The sequence below is a fragment of the Temnothorax curvispinosus genome, unplaced genomic scaffold, assembly GCF_003070985.1.
Source record: "Temnothorax curvispinosus isolate PA1 unplaced genomic scaffold, ASM307098v1 QBEX01013847.1, whole genome shotgun sequence".
In the NCBI taxonomy this organism is placed as follows: domain Eukaryota; kingdom Metazoa; phylum Arthropoda; class Insecta; order Hymenoptera; family Formicidae; genus Temnothorax; species Temnothorax curvispinosus.
In genome coordinates, this window is record NW_020223627.1 from 83,596 (window position 1) to 96,490 (window position 12,895).

A 12,895-nucleotide genomic window follows, 5' to 3' on the forward strand; every position below is an offset into this window, starting at 1 on the left:
AATATTGAACAACCGGTGACGCAATATTAGTTTGCGCGCGAGGCATGATAATAAGCGGGGACGTCGTTGCTCGTCGGCGCGCCTCGCGATCAGATAAAGCGCACGAAATTGTTCCCCGCCCCGAGGTCGACGCACCGCCGCCGCCGCCGCCGCTCGCGTATCCGTCGCGGAGGAGAAGCCTGATAAAAGATTCAGTCCGGTTCCGTCGCCGCTGCCGGCCTGCCGTCGCATTCCCGAATTCCCGCTGGCGGAAACGCGCGAAATGGAGGTGAGTCCCTCACGCGTACACTCTATACTCTCCTTTCTCTCTTTCTGTCCTGCCTCGACGAGGAGTGCGAATAAGGGTCGTCCAAGTGAGACGTGGAGACTCGGGTTGCTGCCTGAATAGCGACGTCACTGGAGATGAGACACCTGTCCACACCTGCCTAATGTTAGGGGTGCCTATATATAGCGCTATCAGCAACAGTGACATATACGTGACATGTATATTTACCTGCTTGTACATTCCTACGCTGTCTTGAATTAGCACTTCGTTCAAGCTAGTCTAGGTTTCATTCAGACGACCCTTGTATAGAAGCTGTAGAGCCTTCAGACGTATATCTTCGTGATGTTCCAGAGTGACTGATCCTGTCCCAGGTGTCCCTTACGCTTCCCGCGATTTAAAATGAAATCCGTGTACGCTTACGTCCATTCCTGTCGACGTAGATTGACTTTAAACCTCGGTTTAACGTACTTTTTATCTTTCTTTAATTTTTAGAACTAGATGAAGAGTAAGATAAACGAGATTGAAATTAATCCGCGTTGAAAATGAGCATTATAGAAGGAAAGTTGGGCGGAGAAGCTGTTTGGTGAAGAAAGCAAGTATCGGCAAATCGGGAAAGTGTAACTAAACGGAATAAATCTGCTGTCATACAAGCGTGAGACACGATCTTATTTATCTCTTAACTTCTTCGAGCGAAAGGACTTTGACAGTTACGCAAAACGTGGACCTACGATCCGTGAGACATCTCTTCGTATTTGCTTTAAAGTAAAAAAAAAAAACTTGCTTTATCATAGTTCGATTTTACATATTGCATATTTCCTCTTCTGGACCTCTTTCTCTCGGAGAATTAATAAAATGAAACTAAATGCGAACATCTAGAGACAATAAAAATGAACGTATACAACTATTGAATGAGGAAATAAAGAGCTTGAAAAAAAGTATCTTTAAGACGTAATTATTTCGTTACTTTACAATTTGCGCGACGGATACTTACAGCGATCTGGATGAAAGATTTGGATTCTGATGTGATGAGAGTTAAATCTCTATTGACATTGCTACCGTGTTTACAGTGACATTTTTCAATGAGCCTATGTAACGTTGATATCATATCTCTCGCTTTACTGCCTCTCCGTAAAGTTCATTAATTTGGCGTTTTAATGCAAGAACGGCGCTAACGCAACGCATGACAGCAGAAACAAATAAACGCGTGCTTACAATTGTTCCATCGTTATCTAAAACAATTAGACCGGTGATGCGACAATAGTTTGCGTAATATTACCGTCTGGTAGTTAAAACATCAGTCAATAAATGATATTTGCAGAGTCATCGCGATTTTTCTATTTATACGATCGCGGAAAATTTTTGTTCGTCCTTTTTAAATTCTAAACAAATTTGTGGCATGGAATTCTTAGGTAATTACATTCGTAAAGTACAGAATTTTGAGATATAATATAGTTATATTTTATAATAACATAGTATTAAATGTGCCTTTTGAGTCAATACTTTTGCCAGTGATTTCAACCGCTGGTTCTTTGCTTATTTGCATTAGAAAATATATAATAATTAAAGCGGCTATTGACGAGAAACTTGGGATATTAATTACTTCTACTTACTTTCTTTCGAACGAAATGTTTTACGAAAGTTACAGACATCAATTTCATTTAACCCTAGAATCCATGATACATTTTTTTGACCTTCTAATCCATGACTGGGGGGCAATATCGACCCCACGCTTTATTTGATCGTAAAACCGGTCCTACAGAAATAAAGGGCCTTTAAACCTACATGAATTTCTTCGTTTTTTAATAACGAAGAGAATGGTATACGGTAAATTTAATTTTACTCAAGTTTAGTTAGTGAAAAATCCATTTAAAGACTGAAAAACGCAGAAAATCAGCAAAAACCTCTTTTTTTAAACAAAAATTTGTATCTTTTTTTGTAATCAACCGATTTTAAAATTTCAAACGGGGTTTTAAAGAGGACACATTAGACTATTAGAAAAAAATTGTCATCGCTATGTTCTGTTCAAAAAGTATATTTATTTGGGACTATAAAGATGAAGAAATTCGCAAAGTTGAAATACGGAAAAAGTCGATGAAAAAACCATAAAAAATTGTATTTTAAGTATTATTTCATTTTTATTTGATACAAAATAGTAAAAAATATGAAAAAAAATGAAACATTATATCGCCCAGCCATTTTCTGCGAAATGTCAATCTTCTTAGGCAACGGGATTTTTACCGACTAAATTGTGTGATATTTCGTCTTAAATAATATTTATGACTATTTATGCTCAGATTACGTAATAATACATGATATATATTGATTCTAGCGAAAAAATAAAATTAGCTTACCGTGACGAAACTCAAACGGCAAGTCACGACTGGGGTCGATATCGACCCCACGCCCGCTTTACGACTGTGCTACTTCACTGCTAGCGAACAACTAAGGGCCAAAGCACATAACATGGCGTAGCGATATACGACGGTCGTAGTCCTCGACCTGACAAATCAAGATACGCCAAAGCTTGTGCGTTACTTACGTCCACGACTACGACTGTCATATGTGCTTTGGCCCTAACGCTGCGCCCGACATAACCCTACTTTTAGAAAGTTGAAATGAATTATGGTTCAGGTCCTGAGTCGATAATGTCACTCGCTAGCTCAGGAGCGTAGTTCAAAGTTCGCCTGGGGTCGAAATCGACCCCAGTCATGGATTCTAGGGTTAAAAATTGAAAGAAATGAATGAATCGTCTCTGTTAGCTTGTCGTCCATGCGTAGTCGACATGACATTTTCGATTTCATTAATTAGCATTTTTAGACAAATTTATGTCACAAGTTGAAACCGGCATCGATGAGAGACCTTGGAAGACCGATCCTTCCGAAGTCGATTGTCTCCGAACTATTACTCACAGTTGACGTAATATCGACGCAATCTTCATACGGAATCATACTAATTGTAAGCTCACGATCGGAATGGAAAGAGCGCATTTATATTTAGCACTAAATACAATGTAGAAACATGGATCTCTGTTTCTAAAAGAAAGCAAAATGATTATACGAATTACAATTAAAGTCGAGGCAGCAATCTAGCTTAGATAGGCTGTCCTTTTTCACATGGCAACCTTATTTATGACAAGGATAAAGAAAATCGACAGAAAGTTGATTTGATTGAAGTTTCATACGACTGTTAACGCTTTAATTCTCAATTATTACTCCACGTATATATGACGAGGCTAATGAGCCCTAATATTCTTCAATATTCTTTCCTTTTAAGTGTTGTCTGCATTTTATAATTTATAATGCTCGGAAGGAGAATGGATTTTTGGACAGTCGAAATGTTGCTCGGTCCTTAAGTCGGTCGTCCGGGCACTCTCGAAGGTATAGCGAAGATGGTGCACGGTCGAGAGAAGAGAGACGAAAAGAGCGGTAGGAAGAGTCGTGGCCCATTTCTTTTAGAAGGGAAACGAGATGATTACAGTTAAAGCCGTTACCTCTTCGTCAGTGCTCGCTCAGTTTTCTGTGTGGACGGCATTCCTGACCGGCGTCGCGTCACAGCTGGAAATCCTCGTGAGAAATCCTCGGCTATATATCGGCTGCTGCAGGCTCGGTAGCGGCTCTCTGTCCTCGCCTCGCCTTTCGTAAACGTTTCCACACGTCAACCCTTTTACGGCACCTCTCTTGCCGTAGAGAGACACACCGACGAGGTATTATTGAAACTGGCCTTGGCGTCTTTTCAGGTCTGAAAAATTAATCATCGCGAAACACTTATCCGAGCGAGATCTTTAATGATACCCGAGTGAATGTAAAGGTTTACGAATCAATGAATAACCGCGGAGATATAAATAGAGATAGGGCACAGGCTTAATTCTGAAACTTCGGCGTAAACATTCGAAACAGAGAAGTGAGTCAAAAATAGTGGTGGGGAAGAGAAGAGAGATTTTTATCGTGACAAAAGCGCCGATCGATGTGTTCGCTGATAAGTACGAAAAAAGAAAGAAATGTTTCGACGAGAGCCCTGATGTTTTTGACCGAAGGTCATCGCTCGATCGCAATTTCGCCCGTATACCCTTTTCGGGAAATGTGTCATGTCATTTTATCTGTCCGCTTCGGGGCTTCACGAATGACGTGTCGGGCGGCGTTGCAGAGAGGTGGCGATATACTTTCTTCTAGAGATAAAACTGATAACGCTCGATACGTGATCGATAGAGGCGAGCGCGAGGATGACGGTCATTGTTGCAACGAGCGATTTGTTGCACCGCTTGAAAAACCCTTTCACCTTCCTATATATGTACGTAATTCTTTGAAAGCGGTCTCGTTCTCCACAGTGGTTGGTATCACACTCGAATGGAACGGCGTATCTGTTTATCAATAGTTTGCAATCGATCCATTAATCGGCGTTGAATAACGAGATATATAAATGCGATGAGAAAGATATCGAGAGAGATACATGCATTGCACACATACGCAAAACGACGAACATAAAAGTTTAAAAGACCGCACGTGTCCTTCGGTATCTGCGGATCAGTTATCGGAAACTCTAACACTCGTCAAAAAGAATCAGATAAATTCTTCAAAACTATTCGATCTACTCTTCGATCGGATATCGACTAGATGCGGAGTTAATGTTCCGTTTTTTTAATGCAATTTTAATGTCTTGAAATTTCGGAATTCCTCGCGAAGAGATCAGAGAACTCTGATTAGAAGCATATAAATTTTTTATGTCAAGCAATCAATCTCGTGTATCTTCTCCTAAAGAAAAGTTAAGAGTTAAACGTGTGGTGAAAATATAAACACAGGGTGGTGTTTGTATTTTCACCTACATGGTGTTTTATATATTCTTACATTCATGAGAAATTTTCGGTATGCGCGCACAGGCGGAGCGTAGACTGGAGCAGTTGAAGAGGGCGACGGACAGAATACAAAGGGAAATCGAAGAAGTCACCGAGAGGGAACACGAACTGCGGAACGTGGGTAGCATTAAAACCACATCCCACGAGACAGTGGACTGCAAGGTATCTTCGAAACGCATGCTCCAAATAACACGGTTTGGCGTCTGTGCTTTTCTCCGTCTACACAAGTCCCACGCGTATTTTTAACGCTCCTTTTTATCTGTAAAAATAAAAAGAGTAGAGTTTCTCTGAGTTTCAAGTGCCCGAAGAAAGAGATACGCTTGAAGACTCGTGAAATTCAATTCTTAAGCGCGAAAAAGATCCGTTTGTATGTTGAAATAATATTTAACTAAGCGATTTTACTGCGTAGGTGCGTCGTATGCCGCAGGCTCTGGTCTCGGGCAAGCTGAAAAGGACAACGTCCACGCCGCAGATACTGGAGACAGTCAGCCCGACGTCGCTGTCGCCAAACCTGACGCCAAAGATGACGAACGGCGTGATATCCACGCGCACCACGCCGACACCGCTGCGTTTCGCGACTACGCCGAGCCAGAAGGGTCTGATGCACAGGTTCCTGGCTACCCGAGGAAAGCTCTACAGGAACAAATCGCCGAACAATGGCAGTTTGAGTCCTCCCATAACGCCCACCATCACGCTTAATCCTCTGAGCATCAAGGCCTTCAATAGAACGTTGGAGATACCACTGGAGCCGGACGACGAGCCAAAGAAGCCATTAACGAGGAAGGGATACGTTCCTGTCGAGAAAAAGATTCAAAAGGAGCTACATGACATGAGAGAACGAGAGAACGAATTGAGGTGTTGAAATTTATAGATTAGACAATTCAATGCGAGGGTGTGGTCCAAACCGTTTTTAAAATAATAAATTAAAGAAGAAGATTAAAAGTCTATCTGAGATTAACTTTTCAATTTTTTAAGAATTTTTAAAAAGTAATTTGAAAAGTAATTTTTCTTATTATATTTCCAATCCTGCGACAATAATTACTAATTCAAATTAAATAATGATTAACTTAGATGATTTATTTAACATCTGATTTTGTTTGCAATAAATGAAGCGTTAAAGAAGATATAGCGCTACATTGTCGAGGCAAATTGTTGCACGCTGTAATAAAAATTTTGAGGAGTCATTTCACTTGATTATTACATTTGCAAACTGAAACTAACTTACGTTTATTTTTGCAGATTAATGAGATCGCAGATGTTGGCGAAGTCTCAGCCGAATCTACTTGACATAGGAAACGATAACGATTCCGATATTTACGACGGCTCCGGTTCTCTCAGAAGCGGCGCTTCCACTAATACTTTGAACGAGGATGAAACTGAGAGAGAACATAAGGGAAAACATAAGGTTAGCAATATTTTCACACAATTATAATCGATACGATTATAATTAATTACTAATATTGCTGATTAGAATCAATCGTCGAAACAAACGCGTAATTTGTAACGAAGGCAATTCAATATTCAATTTGACTAACAATAAGCGATAAAAGATCTCTTTTCATTTACAGCCTAATCCACGACGCCGGAACACGCTCATCGCGCAATGGGAAAATTTGATAGCCGCTAAGAGAGAGTCTATCGAAAATAACAACGAAAAAGACAGCTACTTTTGAAAGTTCTTTAGCCTTACGTATCTGTTTGCAACTTTATCTTTATCATATCGTTTTTCCGTTCTATTTAAATGATCGATCGTAAATCAGTAATACTTATTATTAATATTACAGCGAACAACCGCGTTTGTATCGTAACAAGTCCGTTGCTCCGCTTTTTTTTTTTAAGCGTATCTTAAATGCATGAATATCTTGTTTTATATGTATAGTTTGTTTACGAATGAACAATTTTTTTGTGTGTTTATATATTTATGCGCTCCAGCGTTAATTAGAATATACCACGTCGCCGCTGCGTGTGTTATCAGTATTAAAAGTTGTGCTGGCTTAAATGTTATTAAAACGCAACTGCTTATGAAATTGAAGGATCTTTTTAAATAGGATACACACTTTGTTTCCGATTCGTTTTCGATGAATTGGATAACACGAATGCGATATGTAAAATATCCTCACTCGCGAGCGAGTGAAGAAATTCTCGTACGTTTGTCGTTTAACGTAACTTTGCCGGTGTAAAGTGCTTATTAATTATAACGATCGTTAGTTTACTCGATCAGCGTATGTATAGTATTATATATATCTATATTAAATATTAATTAGAGTAATTATTGTAAAGATAGTAAGATATTCGACGGATACCTCCATACACCTGAAAAATTCAATCATAATAACAATATCAAATAATAATTACTACCTATTACAGAGTATTATGCGCGAGATTAATTAGACAAAGCATATAGCTCTGGACTAAACTGAAAATTACGCATATTGGTTTTCGGTCGTGCAATATTAAATTATACATTTAGTCTCTACAACGCAGTTTTTATTTTATAATTTGCAGTTGTTACGTTTTTCAACATGTGTAAATGTCAACAGCACAATACATTATATATATATGTTTTATCATAATTCATACTGCGATTTAGCTTCTCATTCTAATATTTGCCGTTAGCGGAAATTGGCAAATTCTAGATGGGTATTTTGATTACAGGTTGAAATACCTCGAAATATTGATTGCAATTTATTAATAAATAAAAATGTTAAATGTGAATAAATTGATACATACTGATCGAGACTGAATAGAAAAAGATATGATTAAAAGTGTATAAAGAAAATATCGAATGTAAAAATAAAAATTGTGCTGTAATATATCTTTTAAAGCGAAAGGTGTACTTAAAAATTGATAAAAATATAAATTTTTAATTTAAAAAAAGTAGGTTAATTGTTTTCTGCACGTTTTGAGCTATATAAAATGACTTTTGCATGTGTATAAATAGATCCATATCTTAAAAAAGAATTATAGATACATTCCGCTGGCTGAGTGTTATTAGAAGCGGATGTTCAAGAAAAAGAACATTAATCAATTATATAAGAAAAGAGTAAAGAAAATATAATTCGAATATATTATTTTTAGTAATAAGAAAGAAAATAAGAAATAAGACTGTACCTTTTTTCTTAAATAAGAATTAGAAAATTAATTTTTTTTACATTTTGACTTGTTCCTTGTAAACATTGAATTGTATAAGTAAGAAATAGTGAACAAGACAAAAAATAATGAACAATATTAATTCTTAATTCATCTTTTTTGGCTTCATTTTCAACATTCCTATTTTCTGTAAAGAAGTAAGAAATACTTGGAACAGTGGTTCTCAAAACAGATGCGGATACTCTGCGATGCTCGATGCTCGCCACTCGGTCCAAAATCCAAACCTAACCTCACGTCATACGGTCAATCTAACCTCAACCAGTCGCGTGCGGTCGCAGGTGTTTTCTGCTCACGTGCGAGATTCAAGTTCCAGCCCAGCATAAAATAAATGCAATATTTTGTCACCTGCTTATAATTATATTATGACACTATGGCTCTATGTACAAGCCAAATAGACGACAGCATAGAAATTCAACTTTTACTTAATTTCTCCATAAATAAAGGTATGTGCTGATTATGTATATTTTTCAGTAAAATCGTAAAATTCAATAACTGTATATATTTAAACTTGAATTTTCTCAATAGTTATTTCTAATTTTAGTTTCAGATTTGCCACACAATGTACATAGCATATTAAACGGCCAATACGAAGATACAATAAATAATGAACTTTCCACGTTTATCGAGGCAGTAAGGAACGGCGATAGCTTAGAAGAAATTATACATAATGGTTTATCCAGCACCCAGGCGCATTTGTCATGGCTGTGTACAGGAATAGCTTCGTTATTATACTTTGTCCAATGCAATTGGACAGGTCCTCCCATTGACAGTGATGTCGATTGGCTGAAAACCAGAAGAGATGAGGCACTGAAACACTTATCTCTGCATGACGGATGTAATATAAATGTACGGAAACCAGAGCTTCTTTACCTGGCCAACAAGATATTCTCCAACGTGGATCTGCAGCTTAGATGCAGAAGCTGCGTTTGGTGGCTGCTTAGAGCTACTCTCTTACATCAGCATGTGTTAGACGAAAACTCAGGGGTGCTGTTCGAGGAAACTGAGAATCTAATAACGAAAATTAATAATCTAAATATATTAGAGGATCCCCTTTGCGAGCTCTTATTCAATCTGGAAGCTGCTAGATTTTACTTGCACTATAGAAGAACACAGAACTCTGAGAAGCATCTTGAACGTGCGCAGAGAATAGCGGGCTTAAGATTAAATTTGGAGGGTGCAATGGGAAAGCGTACCAAGTATCAGCGAGAAGAAAAGGCGCAGTTGTACCTCAAAATAGAGATGGACAGAGATACTTTTCCTTCGATAGATTGCGAAGATATACCGAAATCTTTGAACTTAAATGACGAATTGAGATTGGAGCGCATTGAATTTTCGGAGCATAAAGAAGATATTAAACTGGGTATGATGGAAGAAGCGATAATTTTGGCAAAATAGTAAGTATAATAGCTCGTATATTTATATAAATTATAGCATTGTAACGTAGAGAGATTTTAATAGTTAACAGTGTTCAGTTGCAGCTGTGTCAACCTAAGCACAAACTCACTGACGAGGAAATTAGACCCTATCTGACTGTAAGCTACAATGTTATCATTGCATTTTGTTTTGTTAATGACAAATGATATTAAAAAAATATTTCTTACAGAAAGTTGTGGATAGTACAAAAAATTGGTCGTTAAAGATGACTTCTTTGTGCTACCGTTGCTCACTGGAGTCCGATGACAAGAGAACTGTCGAGCGATCCATGATGCAAGCGGAGTCTCTGCTGAACGATTACAATGACGCAAAAGCACCTGTAGCCAGAAGAATGGATATATTTTTCGCGAGCGGTATGAGACCCATTTGGACGTTAGAGGAGAAATGGGCTAACGTAATGTTTAGTCTTGGCTTGGTGAAGGGAGCTCTGGAAGTTTTTATAAGACTGGGATTATGGGAAGAAGTAATTGCCTGTTACAACATGTTAAATTTGAAGCACAAGGTAATGTACATTTCATATTAAGTGTAATATGATTGCATAATTAACTTGCAAACGTTTTCAGGCAGCTGAGATTATTGAGCAAGAAATATCTAAAAAGCCAACGGCGAAATTGTGGTGTCTATTGGGAGATGCAACTGGAGATGTGAGTCATTACGAAACGGCATGGAGATTATCTGAAGAAAAAAGCAGTAGAGTACAAAAACATTGGGGATTCTATTATTTCGCAAAGAAAGATGTTGGTATTTAAGCCACTGATCGCCAATGCAAAACTTTTGTTCGAATCTTAAATGTAATATCTACTTTTCAGTATGCTGAGGCCGTACCACATTTGAAACTGTCGGTCGAATTGAATAATATTCAAGAGCATGTATGGTTTAGACTGGGCTATGCAGCGTTACAGATAGAAGATTGGAAGTTAGCCGCTATGGCATATAGACGTTACTGTGCTTTAGAAGAATCTGTACGTATATATACATTTCTGGTATTGCTATTTTTACAGTTGACACGAATTAAATAAAATTCTTATTCTTATATAAAAATTTCAGACTTTTGAAGCATGGAACAATTTAGCAAAAGCGTACATAAAATTGGGAGATAAACCAAGAGCTTGGAAGTCTCTGCAGGATGCCATAAAATGTAATTACGATCGTTGGGAAGTGTGGGACAATTTGATGGTCGTAAGCATCGATCTGGGACATTTTTCAGAAGTAAGTATCCACATATGACAATTTTTTACAAAAGTTCTTTGTTAAACTGATTTTAAGAGTGCTAACACATTCTTAATCAATTCTAGATTTTATTTATATTAGATACATCTCTCTCTCTCTCTCTAAATCTTTACATTAAATATCTTATTAATATCTTTAAACAATTTTGATTTATTCACAGGTTATTCGGAGTTATCATCGTATCTTGGACTTGAAAAACAACCACTCGGATATCCAAGTTCTTCAAATATTAACAAATGCTATAATAAATAATGTTAATGACGCGGACGGAAATCCAGCGTCTCGTTTGCTTCAAAACACTTTGGAATTGTTTGGAAGAATCACTTCCAATACAGTTAATAATCCAGATATCTGGAGAATGTACGCTGAACTTGTTGCATTGAGAAAAACGGACGTTGACGACGAGAGAGCGGCACAGTATCTCCAACAAGCGTATCGTTTCATTACTTCAAATCCAAAATGGTGTCGCAACGAAGATACGACTCTAAACGTGCTGGAATTATGTTGTAACCTGGCGCAAGCATATTTACGTTGTGCCACTGATATCGCGATCGTCAAGAAAAGGAAGATGTTGGGAAGCGCTAAATTATCGCTGCAAGGAGTCGTGAAAAAGATCAAGGAACAAGCGTGGGATAATGCGGATATCATGAACCAATTAATGAAAGTTGAAAGGTACTTAGCGACTATAACAAACGAATTGGAACAAATAAAACCTGCGCAATAAGGATATTGCTTACTTGTATCGATATTTTTTTGCATTTGAAGAATTCTTCCTGTACAAAACTTTATGAAATCAATTATATGACTGATTCCATTAAAACAGTTTTACAACGAACAGAACAGATGCATATTTAAATCCTATTCGTATACGTTATGTACAATTAGTTATTGTAATTAGTTATTGTCGATAGAATAATGCTACATACATCAGAAACGATATAATATAAAAAGACTTTCTTTTACATTTTCTATGTATATTTTAAATTCAGTTTCTTAAGTTGTTTAAAAATTTGGAGACACACCTGCTGTATTGATTTCATAAAATTTAATAAATAAATTTCTAAAGATTTAAATTGTTTGTCTTTCGAACATATGCCTATAAGATAATATATTAATGTACTATCTTATATCTCGAAAGAATGAGAATATATCGCGTATATTCTAATTTTCAATAACATTCAAAATTGAAAGTGTGACAAGACTTTTGACGACATTTATGTCCATTTCTAACAATGTAGATTAACTTTAATCTCTTGGTTCAACTTACTTTTCCAATTCTTAAAACTAGAAAAAAATAAGTTTTAATTCGTTGGTAAAAATGGGTAGAAAGCTAGGAAACACATATCGTTCCGAAGCGTGAATATGTACACACGCGGTCATTAATGCACTGATAAAGAAATTGCCTTCTCATCTGAGAGAGTGCATGGGGTAGATTCTATAAGTACGTGAATCACCTGAATGCCAGGTCATTTATCGTGTTTGTTTGGTCTATTTACCGTAGTTGTGCTACGGCTCGAAACCGGCTGTTACGAACGCGAATATCGCATTCTTATCGAGTTTATAAATTTTACAGATATCATCGTACTATCACAGTAAGTATTCATATATTTGTCGAAACATAAATATGGGATCGTTTTACATAACTCCAAACGATATTCATGTTTTAGTTATGCTTGCAAATACATAAGGCCCAAATGTAATATTATTAGCTGCAATAACATTAGATTTGGATTTGCAACATTATTATTGGGTTTGTTTTCTATTGTTGAACTAACTGCACTAGCTCAGAGTTTATCTTCTTCCTTCCAATGTGGAGTAAAAATAATTAACTCTGAAATGGTACAGCCATTTCAGCAATCGAAAACAGATCCATTGTCTTAAACCAGGTGACAACGAATGATACATGTTGAAGAACATTGTTTATTTTGTCAGATGTCCTTCGCGGGGAAAATTGTCCTGATAACAGG

At 37.1% G+C, this 12,895-nt stretch overlaps 2 protein-coding genes across 3 annotated transcripts; both read left to right on the forward strand.

The window, feature by feature from the left end:
* The first annotated feature begins 4 nt into the window (after positions 1-4).
* Positions 5-7,927, forward strand: LOC112464052. Of its 2 annotated transcripts, XM_025030829.1 has the most exons (5): positions 5-268; positions 5,139-5,276; positions 5,524-5,969; positions 6,354-6,519; positions 6,683-7,927. In XM_025030829.1, the coding sequence occupies exons 1-5, from the start codon at positions 263-265 to the stop codon at positions 6,785-6,787; spliced, it is 861 nt and encodes a 286-aa protein (XP_024886597.1). In that variant the 5' UTR covers positions 5-262; the 3' UTR covers positions 6,788-7,927. The 2 variants fall into 2 exon arrangements, with proteins under 2 accessions (XP_024886597.1, XP_024886596.1); XM_025030828.1 differs by lacking the exon at positions 5-268 and having other exon boundaries at positions 5,112-5,276.
* Positions 7,928-8,508: 581 nt separating this feature from the next.
* On the forward strand, positions 8,509-11,664 carry LOC112464061 (tetratricopeptide repeat protein 27). Its single transcript, XM_025030851.1, has 8 exons — positions 8,509-8,707; positions 8,806-9,658; positions 9,730-9,796; positions 9,868-10,200; positions 10,262-10,435; positions 10,508-10,660; positions 10,746-10,907; positions 11,089-11,664. Exons 1-8 carry the CDS (start codon positions 8,635-8,637, stop codon positions 11,650-11,652), a joined length of 2,379 nt encoding a protein of 792 aa, XP_024886619.1. The 5' UTR covers positions 8,509-8,634; the 3' UTR covers positions 11,653-11,664.
* Positions 11,665-12,895: the final 1,231 nt, after the last annotated feature.

Excerpts from the sequence above, each read along its gene's own strand:
- LOC112464052 (XM_025030828.1), top strand. The coding sequence starts at position 5,127 with ATGCGCGCACAGGCGGAGCGTAGACTGGAGCAGTTGAAGAGGGCGACG. Across the intron at positions 5,277-5,523 it reads ACGAGACAGTGGACTGCAAG|GTGCGTCGTATGCCGCAGGC; the intron begins GTATCTTCGAAA and ends TTTACTGCGTAG. Across the intron at positions 5,970-6,353 it reads GAACGAGAGAACGAATTGAG|ATTAATGAGATCGCAGATGT; the intron begins GTGTTGAAATTT and ends TTATTTTTGCAG.
- LOC112464061 (XM_025030851.1), top strand. The coding sequence starts at position 8,635 with ATGGCTCTATGTACAAGCCAAATAGACGACAGCATAGAAATTCAACTT. Across the intron at positions 8,708-8,805 it reads TAATTTCTCCATAAATAAAG|TTTCAGATTTGCCACACAAT; the intron begins GTATGTGCTGAT and ends TTCTAATTTTAG. Across the intron at positions 10,661-10,745 it reads ACTGTGCTTTAGAAGAATCT|ACTTTTGAAGCATGGAACAA; the intron begins GTACGTATATAT and ends TAAAAATTTCAG.